The sequence below is a fragment of the Trametes versicolor genome (assembly GCF_000271585.1).
Source record: "Trametes versicolor FP-101664 SS1 unplaced genomic scaffold TRAVEscaffold_11, whole genome shotgun sequence".
Classification (NCBI taxonomy): domain Eukaryota; kingdom Fungi; phylum Basidiomycota; class Agaricomycetes; order Polyporales; family Polyporaceae; genus Trametes; species Trametes versicolor.
The window spans coordinates 136,930-150,345 of NW_007360331.1; the positions used below are offsets into that span (position 1 = coordinate 136,930).

Consider the following 13,416-nt stretch of genomic DNA (forward strand, 5'->3'; position numbering starts at 1 on the left):
GGGCTGTGGCTGTCAGTAAGTATTGTGGCTGACTTGTGTTCTCGCCCGACATATCTACTCACGTACTCTGTTCTGTTCACAGGAGGATTGTCTATTACGCGGTACTTCGCCGCTGTTCTTAATTGCCATCTTACGACGAGCTCTCGACCCTCCGCTGCATCAGACGGGCGAAGCACATCTTAGGGGCCAGATCGAGACCTGAGACGCTCTATCTCGTTTAACGCTTCGCCAGATAATTATCGCGGGAAGGGCTCCCCCGCCGACCGCCACCAACTTGCGCTGCCCCGCGCGTGTGTCGCCCCCGCAGCTCCGCACCCTCGCGCCTCCTCCACACCAACCCGCCTTAAACGTGGCTATTGCGGAAATTTCGGGGGCGCGATCGAGACCCCCGGCGGACATACATGTAGGGGCAGCGGCTGCCATCGCCGTGCACGATTAGAGTTTGGCCCGCACCCGCCCTCTCGCTCCGCCTCCCCTTCCCTCTCGGACACCCACGCCCCACGCCTGCGTCTCCTTCGCCGCTGTTCCCTGTTCCCTGTTCCCCCTTCGCATTCCGACAGATCGTTTCGGGCTTCGCTGCGCGGGTGCCCCTTCGCCGTCTCGCACCCCCTTCTTTCTTCCCGCCTGCATGTGCCCGTCCGCCCAGGCGTCATATCCGCGCCCGGATGCGCGTCATCCGCCCACGCTAGGCCAGCCTGTGCACCCTTCTGCAGAACACACCGCCCGGGACGCTGGTCCGCCCTTGGGCTGGTGCGCCGCCCCCAGCCCCGCGCACCGCGCGCACCCCTGTCTCGCGAGATCCGAGCGGGAGATCCCCCAGCATTCTTCCGCGCCCCGTTTTGCTCTTGGCCGCAGCGAGTGCTGCTTGTCCGCCCCCGCCACGCCCCGCGAAGGCTCCCGGAGACTCGCTCACGCAGAAGCATTCCAGCACCAGCACCAGCAACAACACCAGCCACAAGTGCAGCGTGCTACGCAGACTCTGGGCATGACCACGCAAGTTAGAGCCAGGCTCGCTTCGGTCGTGTCAGCCTCACACCCCTCTGCTTCTTCCACTATGCCGTCTCCCTCCACCTCCACCCACTCGAAATTCATCGGGCTGTCCGCCGCCGACATGGAACACGACCGCCTCGCGCGTGCATGCGGGCAGGGCCCCATCCTCGTCGACCTTCGGAGCGAACCCGTCACCCCCTCAGGCTCCCGTTTCGGTCAGTCCCACCGAAGCCGCCATTCCGACAAATCCACTGGCCTGTCTGCTGCGGACCTCCTCGCCCTCCACATCCCACAAGATTCGGACGACCCTCTGCTCGACATTCCCTTCGCGCTCAGCTGGGGCTTGCGTCCGCGGGCGACTTCAGTACGTGTGCCACAACGGCAGTCCACACCCCGCAACCCCGCACGGCCGCGCTCCGCGTCGCAGCCAGCCTCGATCCCGCTCTTCCAACTTACGAGCCCACGTGGAGTGCTGCGATCGCTCAGGGAGGCACTGGAGGAAGAAGGCGTGCTACTGGAGGATTGTCTCGACTTGCAGGAGGTGTTTGAGAGGTGGGAATCGCAAGGCGAGCGGGGTTCGGCCCGTGGGGAGGCGGTGCATCACAGTACGTATCTTCCTTCTTCTGAAGCTCGTCCGGGAAGTAATGGTCTGCTGCTGTATTCCAGAGACGTTTGGCTCGTCGGTGAGTACAGCGGTCAAGTGCGCGTCGATGTCTACCGTGCTTGGTGGATATCAGCACAACGTCCCATGGGTCGTGTATGCATGCGTGGAAGAGCTCAACCGGACAGGTGAGTAACATGAGTGTGGAGCTGTGCATGTGGGATTTACGCCGTCTTGTAGGCATCTACCAGCCGGGGCTTTTCCGCGCTGTTCCCAACCGTATCCGTCTAGCTCGGCTAAAGGAGGCTTTCGACTTGTGTGCTCCCATCTGCGCGCTCTCGCCAGACCTTGACGAGATGTGCCCTCGCATGACCCCAACGCTCTCCACCACGCGCGCGTCGCTCCGCAAGGAGTCGATGCCCGACATCTGCGCGCTGCTCAAAAACTACCTCGATCTCCTCCCGGAGCCCCTCTTCGACGCGAATCTCGCCGCCGCATTGCACATGCTCTGCGTACAGCCCTCGCTTTCCCGCGAAGAGGCAGATGCGGAAAGCACGGACTCTGGTAGCGACGGCGGCTACTTCGCCTCCCACGCCCGAGCGCGCTCCGCTCCCTCTCCTTCCCATTCCGCCACCTCCCCCGCAGACGTCCCGATGACCCCCAGCGAGCACCGCGACGCACTCCTCCTGCTAGAGGCGCCGCAAGTCCTCCTCGCACAACACCTCCTGCGACTCGCACCCCCGCCCGCGCTCGCCCTACTCGCCTACCTCCTCGGGTTCTTCACTCAACTCCCTCTGTGCCCGGACAATGGCATGGGCTTCGCGGACGTCGCGCGCATGTTTGGGCGCGTGCTCGTTGGCGGCGCGGACGCGGGCGTCGTGCGCGGGTGCGTGCACTGGCTGCTCGAGCGCTGGGCGCGCATCTCGGACGGGCTGTTCGACGTCGCCGCGGGCGAGGACGACGGGCCTGGACATGTGGAGAGCGCGCCCGCCACCGCGTGCAGGTCCACGTTTAACGCGTTTTCGCGCTCGCCGCCGCTCAGCTCCAATGAGAACACGCCGAAGGTGAGGCAGGGGGAGGGGGCTGGTGAGGAGGGAGAAGTCGGGTTGGTGCGTATGCAGGTGCCGTACGACCCGGGGTTGCTCGAGCGCGGATACCGTCCGCACTCTACCTCTGTCTCTTCGAACAGCTCTACGGCGACGACGGCGAGCTTGGAATCCGAGGACATGTCGGACTTGGACACGCCTTACACCTTCGGTAATGCGAAGGATGGGACGTATGCCGAGGAAGCACAACCTGGGGTCATGGAGTACGAAGCTCCGTTTGATGCATTCGAGCGGAGTCCGCACGTAACGGCCAACTACGCCCTCGGTAAGTTACTTGTTGTCGTTGATAGTGTTCGCGAAGCACCAGCTGATGGATTTACTGGTAGAACGAGAATACGTCTCGTGCCCTCCATCTCCGCGGCACTACGCACGCGCTACCTTCGGAGAGTCCGACGTCGAAGATCTCTGCTCTCCCTCACCGTCCGTGCGATCGCTGGACATCGAGAGCTCGTGGGAGTGCTACTCCGGCTCGACGAGCCGCTGTTCCCCCGCTCCCCCCGGGACGACCAGCCTCCGCTGGGCGCGCAGCTCGTCGGAGGGGTACCCCGACTCGGACTGCGAGTCGTGCGGGGAGCCCTATCGCGGTCCAAACGAGAGCACTCCTCGGAACAGCGCCAACTTCGACGAGTGAACGCTGGGTCTGAGCGCTGTGGGCGCGGATGGACGGTGCCGCATGTGTTGATATATGGGCGCGGCGCCGCTCTGAGCCTATCTTGAACTTCGCTTGGGCTACCATATGTACGATCTTACCGATATTACTGCTCGCATAATGTACACTGTCGCTAGAGCCGGTTTTGCATACTCCTATCCATCTATCTGTCTCTGTCCTCCGTGCTTCGTTTTAGTCATGTTTTCCATTTAGCGGACCGTAGTGAAGTAGGGACAATTCGCACATCAATCCTGGACGTTTATCCTGAACACTGATGTTACACTTCTTATTATCACGAAGTGGTACCTACCGCCTTTCATAGAATGAAGACAAGTCAGGCATGACGAGTCACCGTGCAAAGTACTCCGGCTCAATGGACGATGGCGAAGGCGAGCGCATAGGGGGTGAGCCCAGAGCCATGGCGGGTCGGATGTGTCTAGTGGATGGCTATCGCTTCCCCATCTTCACGATGCTATTCCTGTTTATCAGAGGGAGAAGTGAGTGGCGTTCATACGCGAAGAGACCTTTGCCGGTACTTATGGCAGGTAGATCTGAAAGACGCATCGTTGGCGTTTGAGCTGATGTACTGAAATGGTGATTACGTGTGTTTCTTGAGTATATAGCCGTTGGCTGATACTTGGTGACACGGCATCCTGTCCAGTGCCAGGACGCCGAAGATACGAGGCGCCCGTAGTTTGCGATGTGGCGCAACATGCCACGTGGAGGAGCTGGCCCTCTGGAAACGGGTTCTCGCGTTTCTTCCTCTCGTCTTCCACCCTCTGCATGCCCACCGTCTCCCACCGTGCGCTCTGCTCGTCGTTAAACGCTCTCTCTGTTGCGCCTCTATGATCAAGAAGTCTGCACACACTGTTTCATCATCAGAGCAGGATGCAGGTATGTTGATTTTGGCTGTACAGTGGATAGCGTCGGCACGGAGGTCATTTCGCCTTGGCGAATGTCTCTCGATGGGCGCATACACCACTGCACACTTGCTGCTTGGGCCTCTTTATGTTCCGGCCTGCGACAGCTGGGGCTTCTCTGATTTGGAATATCTGGCGTAGTTCTTTGTCGTGATCACTATCAACCGGGATCTTTGGAAGGCTGTTCCGACTCAACGTTTCATGCGTACACTCTTCGCGTGTTGTGCAGGCTCTCCTCCAGATGTGCGTAGTCTCCCTTGGCTTTGGGGAAAACTCCTGTTTGTGCTGGTTCTGCTGCTGTGGGTTCTTTTACTATGCCCGTCCTCGCACCTCTTCCCCAAGATGCGAGACCTCTTGTCGTAGGCTCGCGCATCGCGAGTGTTCATTGCGCTCACACGCGCACCACAGGAAGCAGATTTTTGTACCAGCATATTACGTCTACTGGTCGTTCCGCGCCTACGAGCAAACTCCTCGAACAACTGCGGGTGGACACATCTGTCATTGATGTTTACGACAACCGCCTCCTGGTGCTATCTGCACCACTTCCAATGCATGGAACGGCTGTACATATACGGAGAAGAGTGTACTCTGTAACCCCTTCTGAGCCGTAGTCTCCCCACCCATCCCCGGTGCCCCCGGCGCAGTCTGCACACGCACGATGCCAGTAGGAGGTGAGTCTCACAGTTTCCACATATCTGTCCGCTTATCATCTGGTGTCGATTGCAACAGAGTTTGCATTGCCGCGCCACGGCCTAGTTCGTCTGTGGACAATGAAATTCAATAATGACAGAGGCCCATCATTCACGATCGCCGCTGCGCCCAAGGGGCAAAGGCAAGGCGCAGGCCGCGATGCATACGAAAGTTGTCCATGGGCTGCGCACAATGCTTCTGTCTCTCGCAGAGTTGTTGCTACGTCATTTCCTTCTTCTTTTTCGCTCACAGACGGCAACCGGAGACCGGTATTATCTCCTTCAGCTGCGTCCAAATGTCATCCGCTCGCAGTCACGACCCCGGCAGCGGTCTACGCTACTATTTATTTCCGCATAATCGCACCAGTGTCTGTTCGGTTCCTAGTTTGGGGCGCCTCCTCTCAATGAACCTACAATCGGGGCTCTCAGGCGGAACGCCCATACAACATATGGACCACCTGTCCGAGGCACCGCCAGACGACCCAAACGTCTTCCTCTTTCAGTCCTCTCCTATTCGCCGACCTGACTCGAGGGGCGCCGCTCGGAGGCAGAATATCAACGACTTCTCTACATGTGGGCAGCGCTGTATCGTGTCTGCGGCGGACGGTGTCTCATGCGACGCGTGCGTATGGGACCGCACCACGATTATCTGTTCGACGGTGTAACTGACCGGGTTACTCTGATAGCAACGCCGCCCTCGAATGCGTCTGTCAAAGTTTATCTGTGGAAAGCAACGCCTTGACCTGCCTCATACTTCGGAGCTGCTCTGAGAAAGATATCAACGCGTTTGATAACCTTGTGGATACTTGTAGTGTAGGTGAGCATTGCCGAAATGATCCGCAAAACCTGGTGCTGGATCAGTGGGCCTATATTAGCGCTCAGTCATTCCTGTCTCGCGTCTCGCTCTATGCTGACCGCTCTAATGGATACAGCACAAAAAACACACACGCATCGCGGTACGACCAGCTCCACTGATGGCGTCACTATAATCCCCCTCCCATCGTCCACATCCACCTCTATGGCAAGCTCGACATCTCATACTTCTATGTCGTTCCCTACATCGACCTCCTCTATCCCACCATCTCAGACCAGCGGCTCGTCAGGCAACGTGCCTACTTCGCTCTCTCTTCCATCTTCGCGAACGACTCAGCCGCCGTCAACTTCTTCAAGCATTGGGCAGCCGTCGCTTACAACGACACCGCCTTTCACATCGTCATCGAGTATCCAGGCCGTTACATTGTCGTCCATTGCAGCGGTTCCTTCCGGCATTTCCACGGGTGGATCGCACCCGACTCATCGCAACGTTATCATCGCCGTCGCTACATCACTTGGCCTTGTGGTCCTCGCCGCCGTCGCGACGTTGATATCGCTCTACCTGCGCCGCCTATACCGACGCCGTCAGCTCCGCCAGTCTACACGTCGTGCGCATCCATCGGATATCTGCGTAACCGCGGCAGAGATCGGCAACCCGAAGACTCCGGACGCGCTTCAAAGCGACCTCTCAAACCTCCTCGATGCGCGTGTCTCGACTGAGCCCCATCCCTCTGCCCCCTTGTCTTCTGTCATCGACATCTCTGGGCCGAGAACGTCCGTGTTCGTCGCGCCTCCCACATCTCCAATAGCCCGACAGGAAGTGTTTCTACAGTCTTCGCCGTCCATCACACCCCGGCCATCCGGCGAGGACCGCGATGTTAGGAAAACCCCGACGGAATCCGTCTCGCAACCGGGTGGACCCGCTGACATCGACCGAGGTCCCCCTATCGCACCAGCACCTGCCGATCCTGTGAGCGTGTTGCCACGTCGTTCGGGCACGCCGCGTGGGTCGCGGCGTTTCGTGACGGTTCTGATGGAGGTGCCGGACGAAGAGGAGCATGAGCTGCCGCCCCCGTATCAGCCTGGACAGCGTGTCATGTAACAGGAGATGCATTTCGAGGGACTGAGAACGCACGGGGATGTATAAGGCTAACTTCGGGGCTGTGTAAGTGTTTTGCAGGTTGACGATTCATCTCTCTCGGCGGTCTCGTGACGTCGCGTGTTCATCTGGGGGAATGTCGCGTGTCTCGTAGTTGTTGTAGGATACTCAAATGGAGGGTGCCGCTTTGGAGGAGGACGGTGCTGCTTCCGGGTGCGAGGTAGTACCGTGAGTGCTATCGTTGATGCGCTACGCAGTTGCTCACCTTCGCGCTCTTGACAGAAGATAGTGACAGTTCAGTCCAAGGAAGCCACGAACGAGCCACAGGCTAGTTGTACGATTGAGTAGACTTCAACAACAGGTTATTCTCGCAGAGTCACCCCCAGCGCTGTGTTCATCGCGATGGTTGGTCCAGGATTACTTCGCTCCGGAGCTGTGCGTACGACTCGTCTCGGGCAGGGCGCTGACCAAAGAACCTGTCTGATAGATCGACTTAGGTGGTGTTACGATCTTGGGCCGGCTCTTCTCAAGATAGACTCAATATTGAACGTAGGTGAGAAGCCCCGTATGTGCTGGACCTCTCCACTCTCACGCCAGATATCAGGAGCGCATGGAACGCAGACGTGCTTCAACACAACAGGAGCCCCTCTCCCAACACGCAAGTCTCGACCGCGAACCCTTCCTCGCTCCCTTCGTATTCTATGATCGACGTCGCCACTCCCATAGCGTCTGCCTCCGTGGCTTCCCCTTCATCTCCCCTCGGCCCTCTGGAGGGGCGCCAACGACAGGCTTCGCTCCCAATCGCACCGCAACCGTTGAGCGAAGATTTGGGCTGTGCGAAGGCGGATGGGGCCATCCAAAGAGTGGCTGTACCCGGGTCCGAGCAGGATCTCCCTGCATCGCCCCCTGCGGACCCCTCGGCCGCGTCTATTCCCAGCTCAGATGTACTGCGCTGGATGCGCTCCGTGATGACACTGTCGGACATTGCGGATGAAGAGGAGCGCGAGATGCCGCCTCCTGTCCAGCCTCCTCCACGAGCCACGTACAACCAGGCGCCGGACGCGGAGTCAAGAGTCTACGGAGATGCATAAGTTTCGTTCCCTGTAGCTCTCTGCCGTACTCCTGCGATGTAGGACCACGCAGATTACCAGACACCGGCGGGCGCAGTGGAATAGACGCATCTACGGTACGTCCGCTTTCGTCTCAATAAATACTCAGCTACTGATACGCACGCGCCCCATGGTATGCAAGCACGGACTCTATGACGTGAGGCAAATACAAGTTCTGGGGCGTGGGACATCATTTGTACAGGCCTAAACGGTAGACCAAAGTGCGACATCGATACCTGTGACTGGATTGGACTTGAATGGTCATTGTCAATTCCTCAACAGAGCTACAGAGATGTGAAGCGAACCCGCGCACATCTGCACGAACCCGCCTCCGATAAACGTCCTCATGTCACGCCTCCGCCCGGGATACTTTCGACTGCTGCCGGGGTAAATAGGAAAACCGCGGGCCACAGTTGCATTAGTAAGTATCACGTCGCTCAGGTCTTGTCGGTGCTGTGTGTATTTAGTACTCATCAAGTTCCATTGAGACGATATCCAACGACTTGCAAATGCGAACCCGAACCTGAACGTGGCACTGCCAGCGTGGCACATAGGCGTGCGGACACCCGGCAAGGCGACTCCCACGCCTGCTCGCCTCTTCCCGTAGGCGATTCCACATTGGTTTCAGCTATCAGTCAGCCATAGGTCTCATTCACGAATCCGAATGGTGCTCACATTCTGCTACTGTATGGAAAGGCAGCCTGTAGTGATTTGCCACGTTGTCAGACTCGACTGAGGCTTACTAATATTCGAATTTTGACCTTCAATGTGCGCCGCAGTTCTTCGTCTTTCCGTGTTCTTCTGACAGGCGTGCCGGAGATGCTACAGTCGCTTCGATGCCAGGTGTTATACTTGGCCCTTGATCTTGCTAGCTTCTTCGCCCTTTTCTCCGTCGGTATTCGCATGTTTGACGTGCTCTGATATCAGATGTAGAAGTCGCCGCTCTCACGTTCACCGTGCGACGTCAGATGTGAGGAGCAGGCTTCGACTCAGAGGAATGAGGACTTAGCGCAATCGCGTATTCTCCATCTCTTACTATCAAGGTATGTGTCGAGTCCTGGCCCGTCTGCAATGTTGACTCCTTTTTATATGTTCTGGCGTCACGACAACTGTCGCTGATTGCAGAAGGGAGTGCGACCTCAATGGAACCCAGATTGACGCCTCTGGACTCCATTTGACGGTTGTGTCAACAACGTTCGCCGATGGCGTGCCTTTGTGTCTCGGCTTCCCTTAGCGATCTGACGGTATCGACAGCCACAGATGCCATATCTATCATCGAACCATTCCGAATGCTACAGGCTCTTCTCCTTGACCGTCTTCCCCGAGTCTTACGACAATGGTCAAAGCCTACGCGGGCGTGGTTGAGAAGCACCGCTCTTGGTCCGCTCCCGGAAGCGAGAAAGCCTGAGATACGGTCGGCATTCTACACTGCCCTGAGCTGCCGGAGATCCGTCGAGGGCGCGCATTCATTGCTCACTTCAGCCGTCTGCTATGTTGCCGTCGGGACTAATCCGCGATGCTATTGCATCGGAAACCGTGAGTTGCACCCATTTCATCGGTGATTCTGCGCTGATCCTTCTTCAAGACGTCCTTTCTTGGCGGTAATAAAGACAATTACGATCTCGTAGGCCTCAGTCTCTGGCGTGCCGTCCTTCTACCCCACCGACCCGGCAGTCCTAGCCCTCCCGCTCCCGGTCTCCCGAATACTGCTGCGTCATGCGTTCGAACTTTGGCTCTTGGGGTGCTGCATCCGAAAGAAGGAGCTTGAAGAGCGACGAGGACTTCAGCAATTGCGGATGGGATTGCTTGGACGATGCTTGGAATAATTCCAATTGTCCTTCGTGGGTAACATCAAATGCCCTCCGAGCTCCACAAGTCTGCTAACATGCACTCCGCTACAGCAATGACGATATAAAATGCGTCTGCGAAGACCCGAACGCACGAAAGCAAGCTGCCACTTGTATGAACAACCGTTGCTCAGCGTCGGACGCGAATCAGTTGTCTCTGGCGGTTGCGAGCTGCAACAATGATATCGCCGGTGAGTTACAGGTGTTTCCCTCGCCTACACAGCTGCGCAGTGTGTCTTGTACTTGTGCTGACAACATGTCTTTCATGACAGAGCCAGGACCTACTACCCATGGACCTACGCCAAGTCCGACCGCTATTCCCACGATGACGCCCACAGCAGCACCGACGACATCTTCCACTGCAGCGACCACCGCTCCTCCAACAAGCACTCTCCATAATGCGCCCACGACAACGGCTTCCACTCCACCGCCTCCTGCTACATCCCCCAGTACGACGACCGAAGTAGGCGAGACCGGTGCAGGAAATGGCGGCGCGTCGAGCACATCACCTCCTGCAGTTACAACTTCACAAGACGCCTCCTTCCTACCGGGATCAACAATACCACTCCCTAGCTCTTCGCATAACCCCTCCCAAGGGTCTTCCGACTCCCCTACGTCAACTCATGGAGCGATGTCAGACACAATACCGCAAGCCTCAGGCACGGTCACTGACGGGATCATACCCTCCCGGACCACGAGCGGGGGCGTGCCAGCTACCGCTTCTGCTCAGAGCGGCACAGGGCAACACGGACTCTCGCCCAAAGTCTCGGTCACTCTCGTCATAGCTATCAGCGTGGTCATCACTATTGCCCTCATCCTAGCTGTGATACTCTGCATGCACCGTCGTCGTCGTCGCCGTGGCGGCGCTGTGCCCGCGGGGACTTTCAATGACGTCAAAGTTGTAGCGAGCGACGAGAACGCCGCATGGGCACGGAAGGACGAGCAGCAACGTGGCGCGGTGAATGGAGACCTCGCCATTGTCTCCGCGCATCCTCTTGGGAGTTCTGCTCTGGCGCCGAACCGTCCCTCCGCCTTCGCCACTTCTGACAGCGCCGTCTTCTCTCCTGGAACCTCGCACCATTATTCACAGTCGGAATCTGGCGATAGCACCCGCCCTTTGCTATACCGAATCATGTCCGACGGCTGTACCATGGATACGGTCGGAGAGGGAGCGCTCTCACTGCCGGGGACCTCGTCCACGCAGTACGGTTCAGAAATCTGGAGCAGGAATGGCATCGTAGGGGAGGACTCGCAAGCACAGGGTGGCACCCTTGATATCCGGCACACGGGAAGGCCGGGATTGGGGATCTCTGGTCAGAGCGCGCCGGAGCATGGAGTAACTGTGCCCGCACGCACCAACAACAGCGACATACGAGACGACGAGAAGAGGGCAACAATTCCGAGTCTCGGCGACGACGGGCCCGAAGGGACGTCGCACACATCTCTGCCCGTGATTCCCGCGTCGCCGTTGACTCCTACCGCGCAACCTGGAGGAAGCGCCGCCTTTCCCGCTCGGCTCTCTAGTGGTCCGCGTGGGCCGCGCTTCGTGACGGTGCTCATGGAGGTCAGGGAGGACGACTTGGAGGAGCAGGACCAGCCGCCGCCGTACCAGCCTCGTTCTTATTCTCGTTTGCAGGAGCATGGTACCGAACCCGTTTCCGCAGTAGGTATGGTCGAAGACAGTCACTCGCCCCAGCTTGAATACGGACAATCGAGATTGTTATCGTGAGGTACCGAAAGGTTGTCATACACTCGGAGACTGGCTAGTGCACTGATGCCGTGGGCTGTACATACGCGGCGAACAGTAGGTCCCACATCCGTGGTTGTAAGACTGTCTGAATCTTGAATGTAGTCATGTCGTTTTTCTGGAGAGTTTAGCTGAACCGCAGGTTGCCAGACGGTAGGACATATCGGAAGACAGAGAGCGCGAGGCTGTTGGAGACAGGCATTGCTCCCGCGTGTTCTCACGGGTCCCAAGCCGCTCGGGTAACGAGCGCGCCATTTTGTTCATGCAATTGATCCCTCTCAGCCAATTTCGCACTGCTTAGTTTCCTGAAGCTATCTACAATGGGACCCTTGCCGCTCAAATATGGGCTAGTCATGATTCCAAAATCTATGTATCTCGAGTTTCGAAGGTCACTTCCTGGACGGTCATATGGCAACTATCTGCGATACTGATGATGTTGCAGCAAATCGCGGCCTTCGCAAGATGAGGAATACACATCATGTAGGTATCTGATTGACCTGCATCCGGATTTTTGCGTGCTGATTACGTTCGTGCGGTGCCTCAACTCCTATGCTCATACTGCGTCTTTCTGCTCACCGCGACACATCAGCTGGAGATGATGCCGAGTCACGGTGTATGTTGCTCGTGGCCTTTACGCACTACCGCGGCGAAGCTGACGAAGAACTCTATAGAGAAATCCCCGACTCTAACGGAGGTGCGTGACCGGAAGCGGCCATTGTCTTATGATCACGGGCGCGTCGACTCGGATGGGCGATGAAATACTGGTGTCCATGGTGATGATCTGCATTGCCGGGGCCTGACATACTTCGTCGATCTCATTGTCTTGGTACGCACAGCAGCATCCTTGGTGAGGCCAAACTTGGGATTTCTATCGGTTGTGCACTGGAGGTGGCTGTGAGTAATCCTTTCTCTCGTTGTGTCTCTACGAAGGTCCTGAAGCTCCACTTTGCATTACATTTTACTTATCGTGTCATCACTGTGTTCAGCACCGCCCGAGAATGATAGGAAAACTTCGTGGATAGAAGCTCTTGACAGCTAGCTTCTATCATGGGCGGGTGAGTTCGGATAAAGTAGTTGTTTTGATAGTTCGTTGCTCTGTGGCTTACTCGCGTATCTTCGCAAGACAGTGCCCAATGTGTCTTGCTCCTCATTCGGGGAGCGTGCGCATCTCTGTCGACGTGAAGTGGCATACCCATACCATCACGGTCCGGGAATTCTGAAGCTTCTCAAACAGACAACCGCGCTTCCTTGAGGATACTCTGTCTGTGCTGCGACATCGTTGCCTCGTAAGTGTGATAGAAATCACGTTCTAATGTGTCGACACTGACGTGCGCTCTCAGGAGGAGTGCTGACCTGGAAGGATGTCCGATGCGGGAGGCTCGGCACACCTCTCGTAAGGCATTGCAGATACTTAAACTGCCTGACGGCTGCAATGTAAGGTATGTCCTTCCCTTCGGTATTTCCATGCAATCCTAACGTACCAAAGTCGCTATCCTCTGTCGATTTTCTTCTTCGTGGAACGCGCGGCCCTTTGACATGGAAACACTCGAACGGGTACACCTTCACCGTCCTAAGCAGCAGCCCGTCCCGAGAGACACTTTGATGGGTGATATGCCGCCGTGCGCGGTGCCATGTATACAGTCGGATGAGTCCAACACTGGGTGCTCCAGGTGCGTGATACTCATCTCGTCGACCCTAGACGCGCCACTCCCTGCTGCGTATGATAACTTTTCCCATTGTATTTTTGCGGTGCGGAAAGCTGCAGACGCACTGACATGCGATATTTTCAGCAGCGACGATGCATGTCTCTGCGCCGACATCGACTTCCTGCAATCCTCTCTTACTT

General features: G+C 57.3%; 2 protein-coding genes across 2 annotated transcripts; both read left to right on the forward strand.

Annotated features, from left to right (window-relative positions):
* Window positions 1-772: 772 nt before the first annotated feature.
* Window positions 773-3,659, forward strand: TRAVEDRAFT_74240 (uncharacterized protein). Its single transcript, XM_008044700.1, has 4 exons — window positions 773-1,595; window positions 1,657-1,779; window positions 1,832-2,962; window positions 3,024-3,659. The coding sequence occupies exons 1-4, from the start codon at window positions 986-988 to the stop codon at window positions 3,326-3,328; spliced, it is 2,169 nt and encodes a 722-aa protein (XP_008042891.1). The 5' UTR covers window positions 773-985; the 3' UTR covers window positions 3,329-3,659.
* A 2,314-nt stretch (window positions 3,660-5,973) lies between these two features.
* TRAVEDRAFT_23126 (uncharacterized protein) lies at window positions 5,974-7,958 on the forward strand (the record flags this gene model as incomplete). The annotated part of the gene is made up of 4 exons (XM_008044334.1): window positions 5,974-6,738; window positions 7,031-7,095; window positions 7,283-7,302; window positions 7,429-7,958. 4 exons carry the CDS (start codon window positions 5,974-5,976, stop codon window positions 7,956-7,958), a joined length of 1,380 nt encoding a protein of 459 aa, XP_008042525.1.
* Between the last annotated feature and the right edge of the window lie 5,458 nt (window positions 7,959-13,416).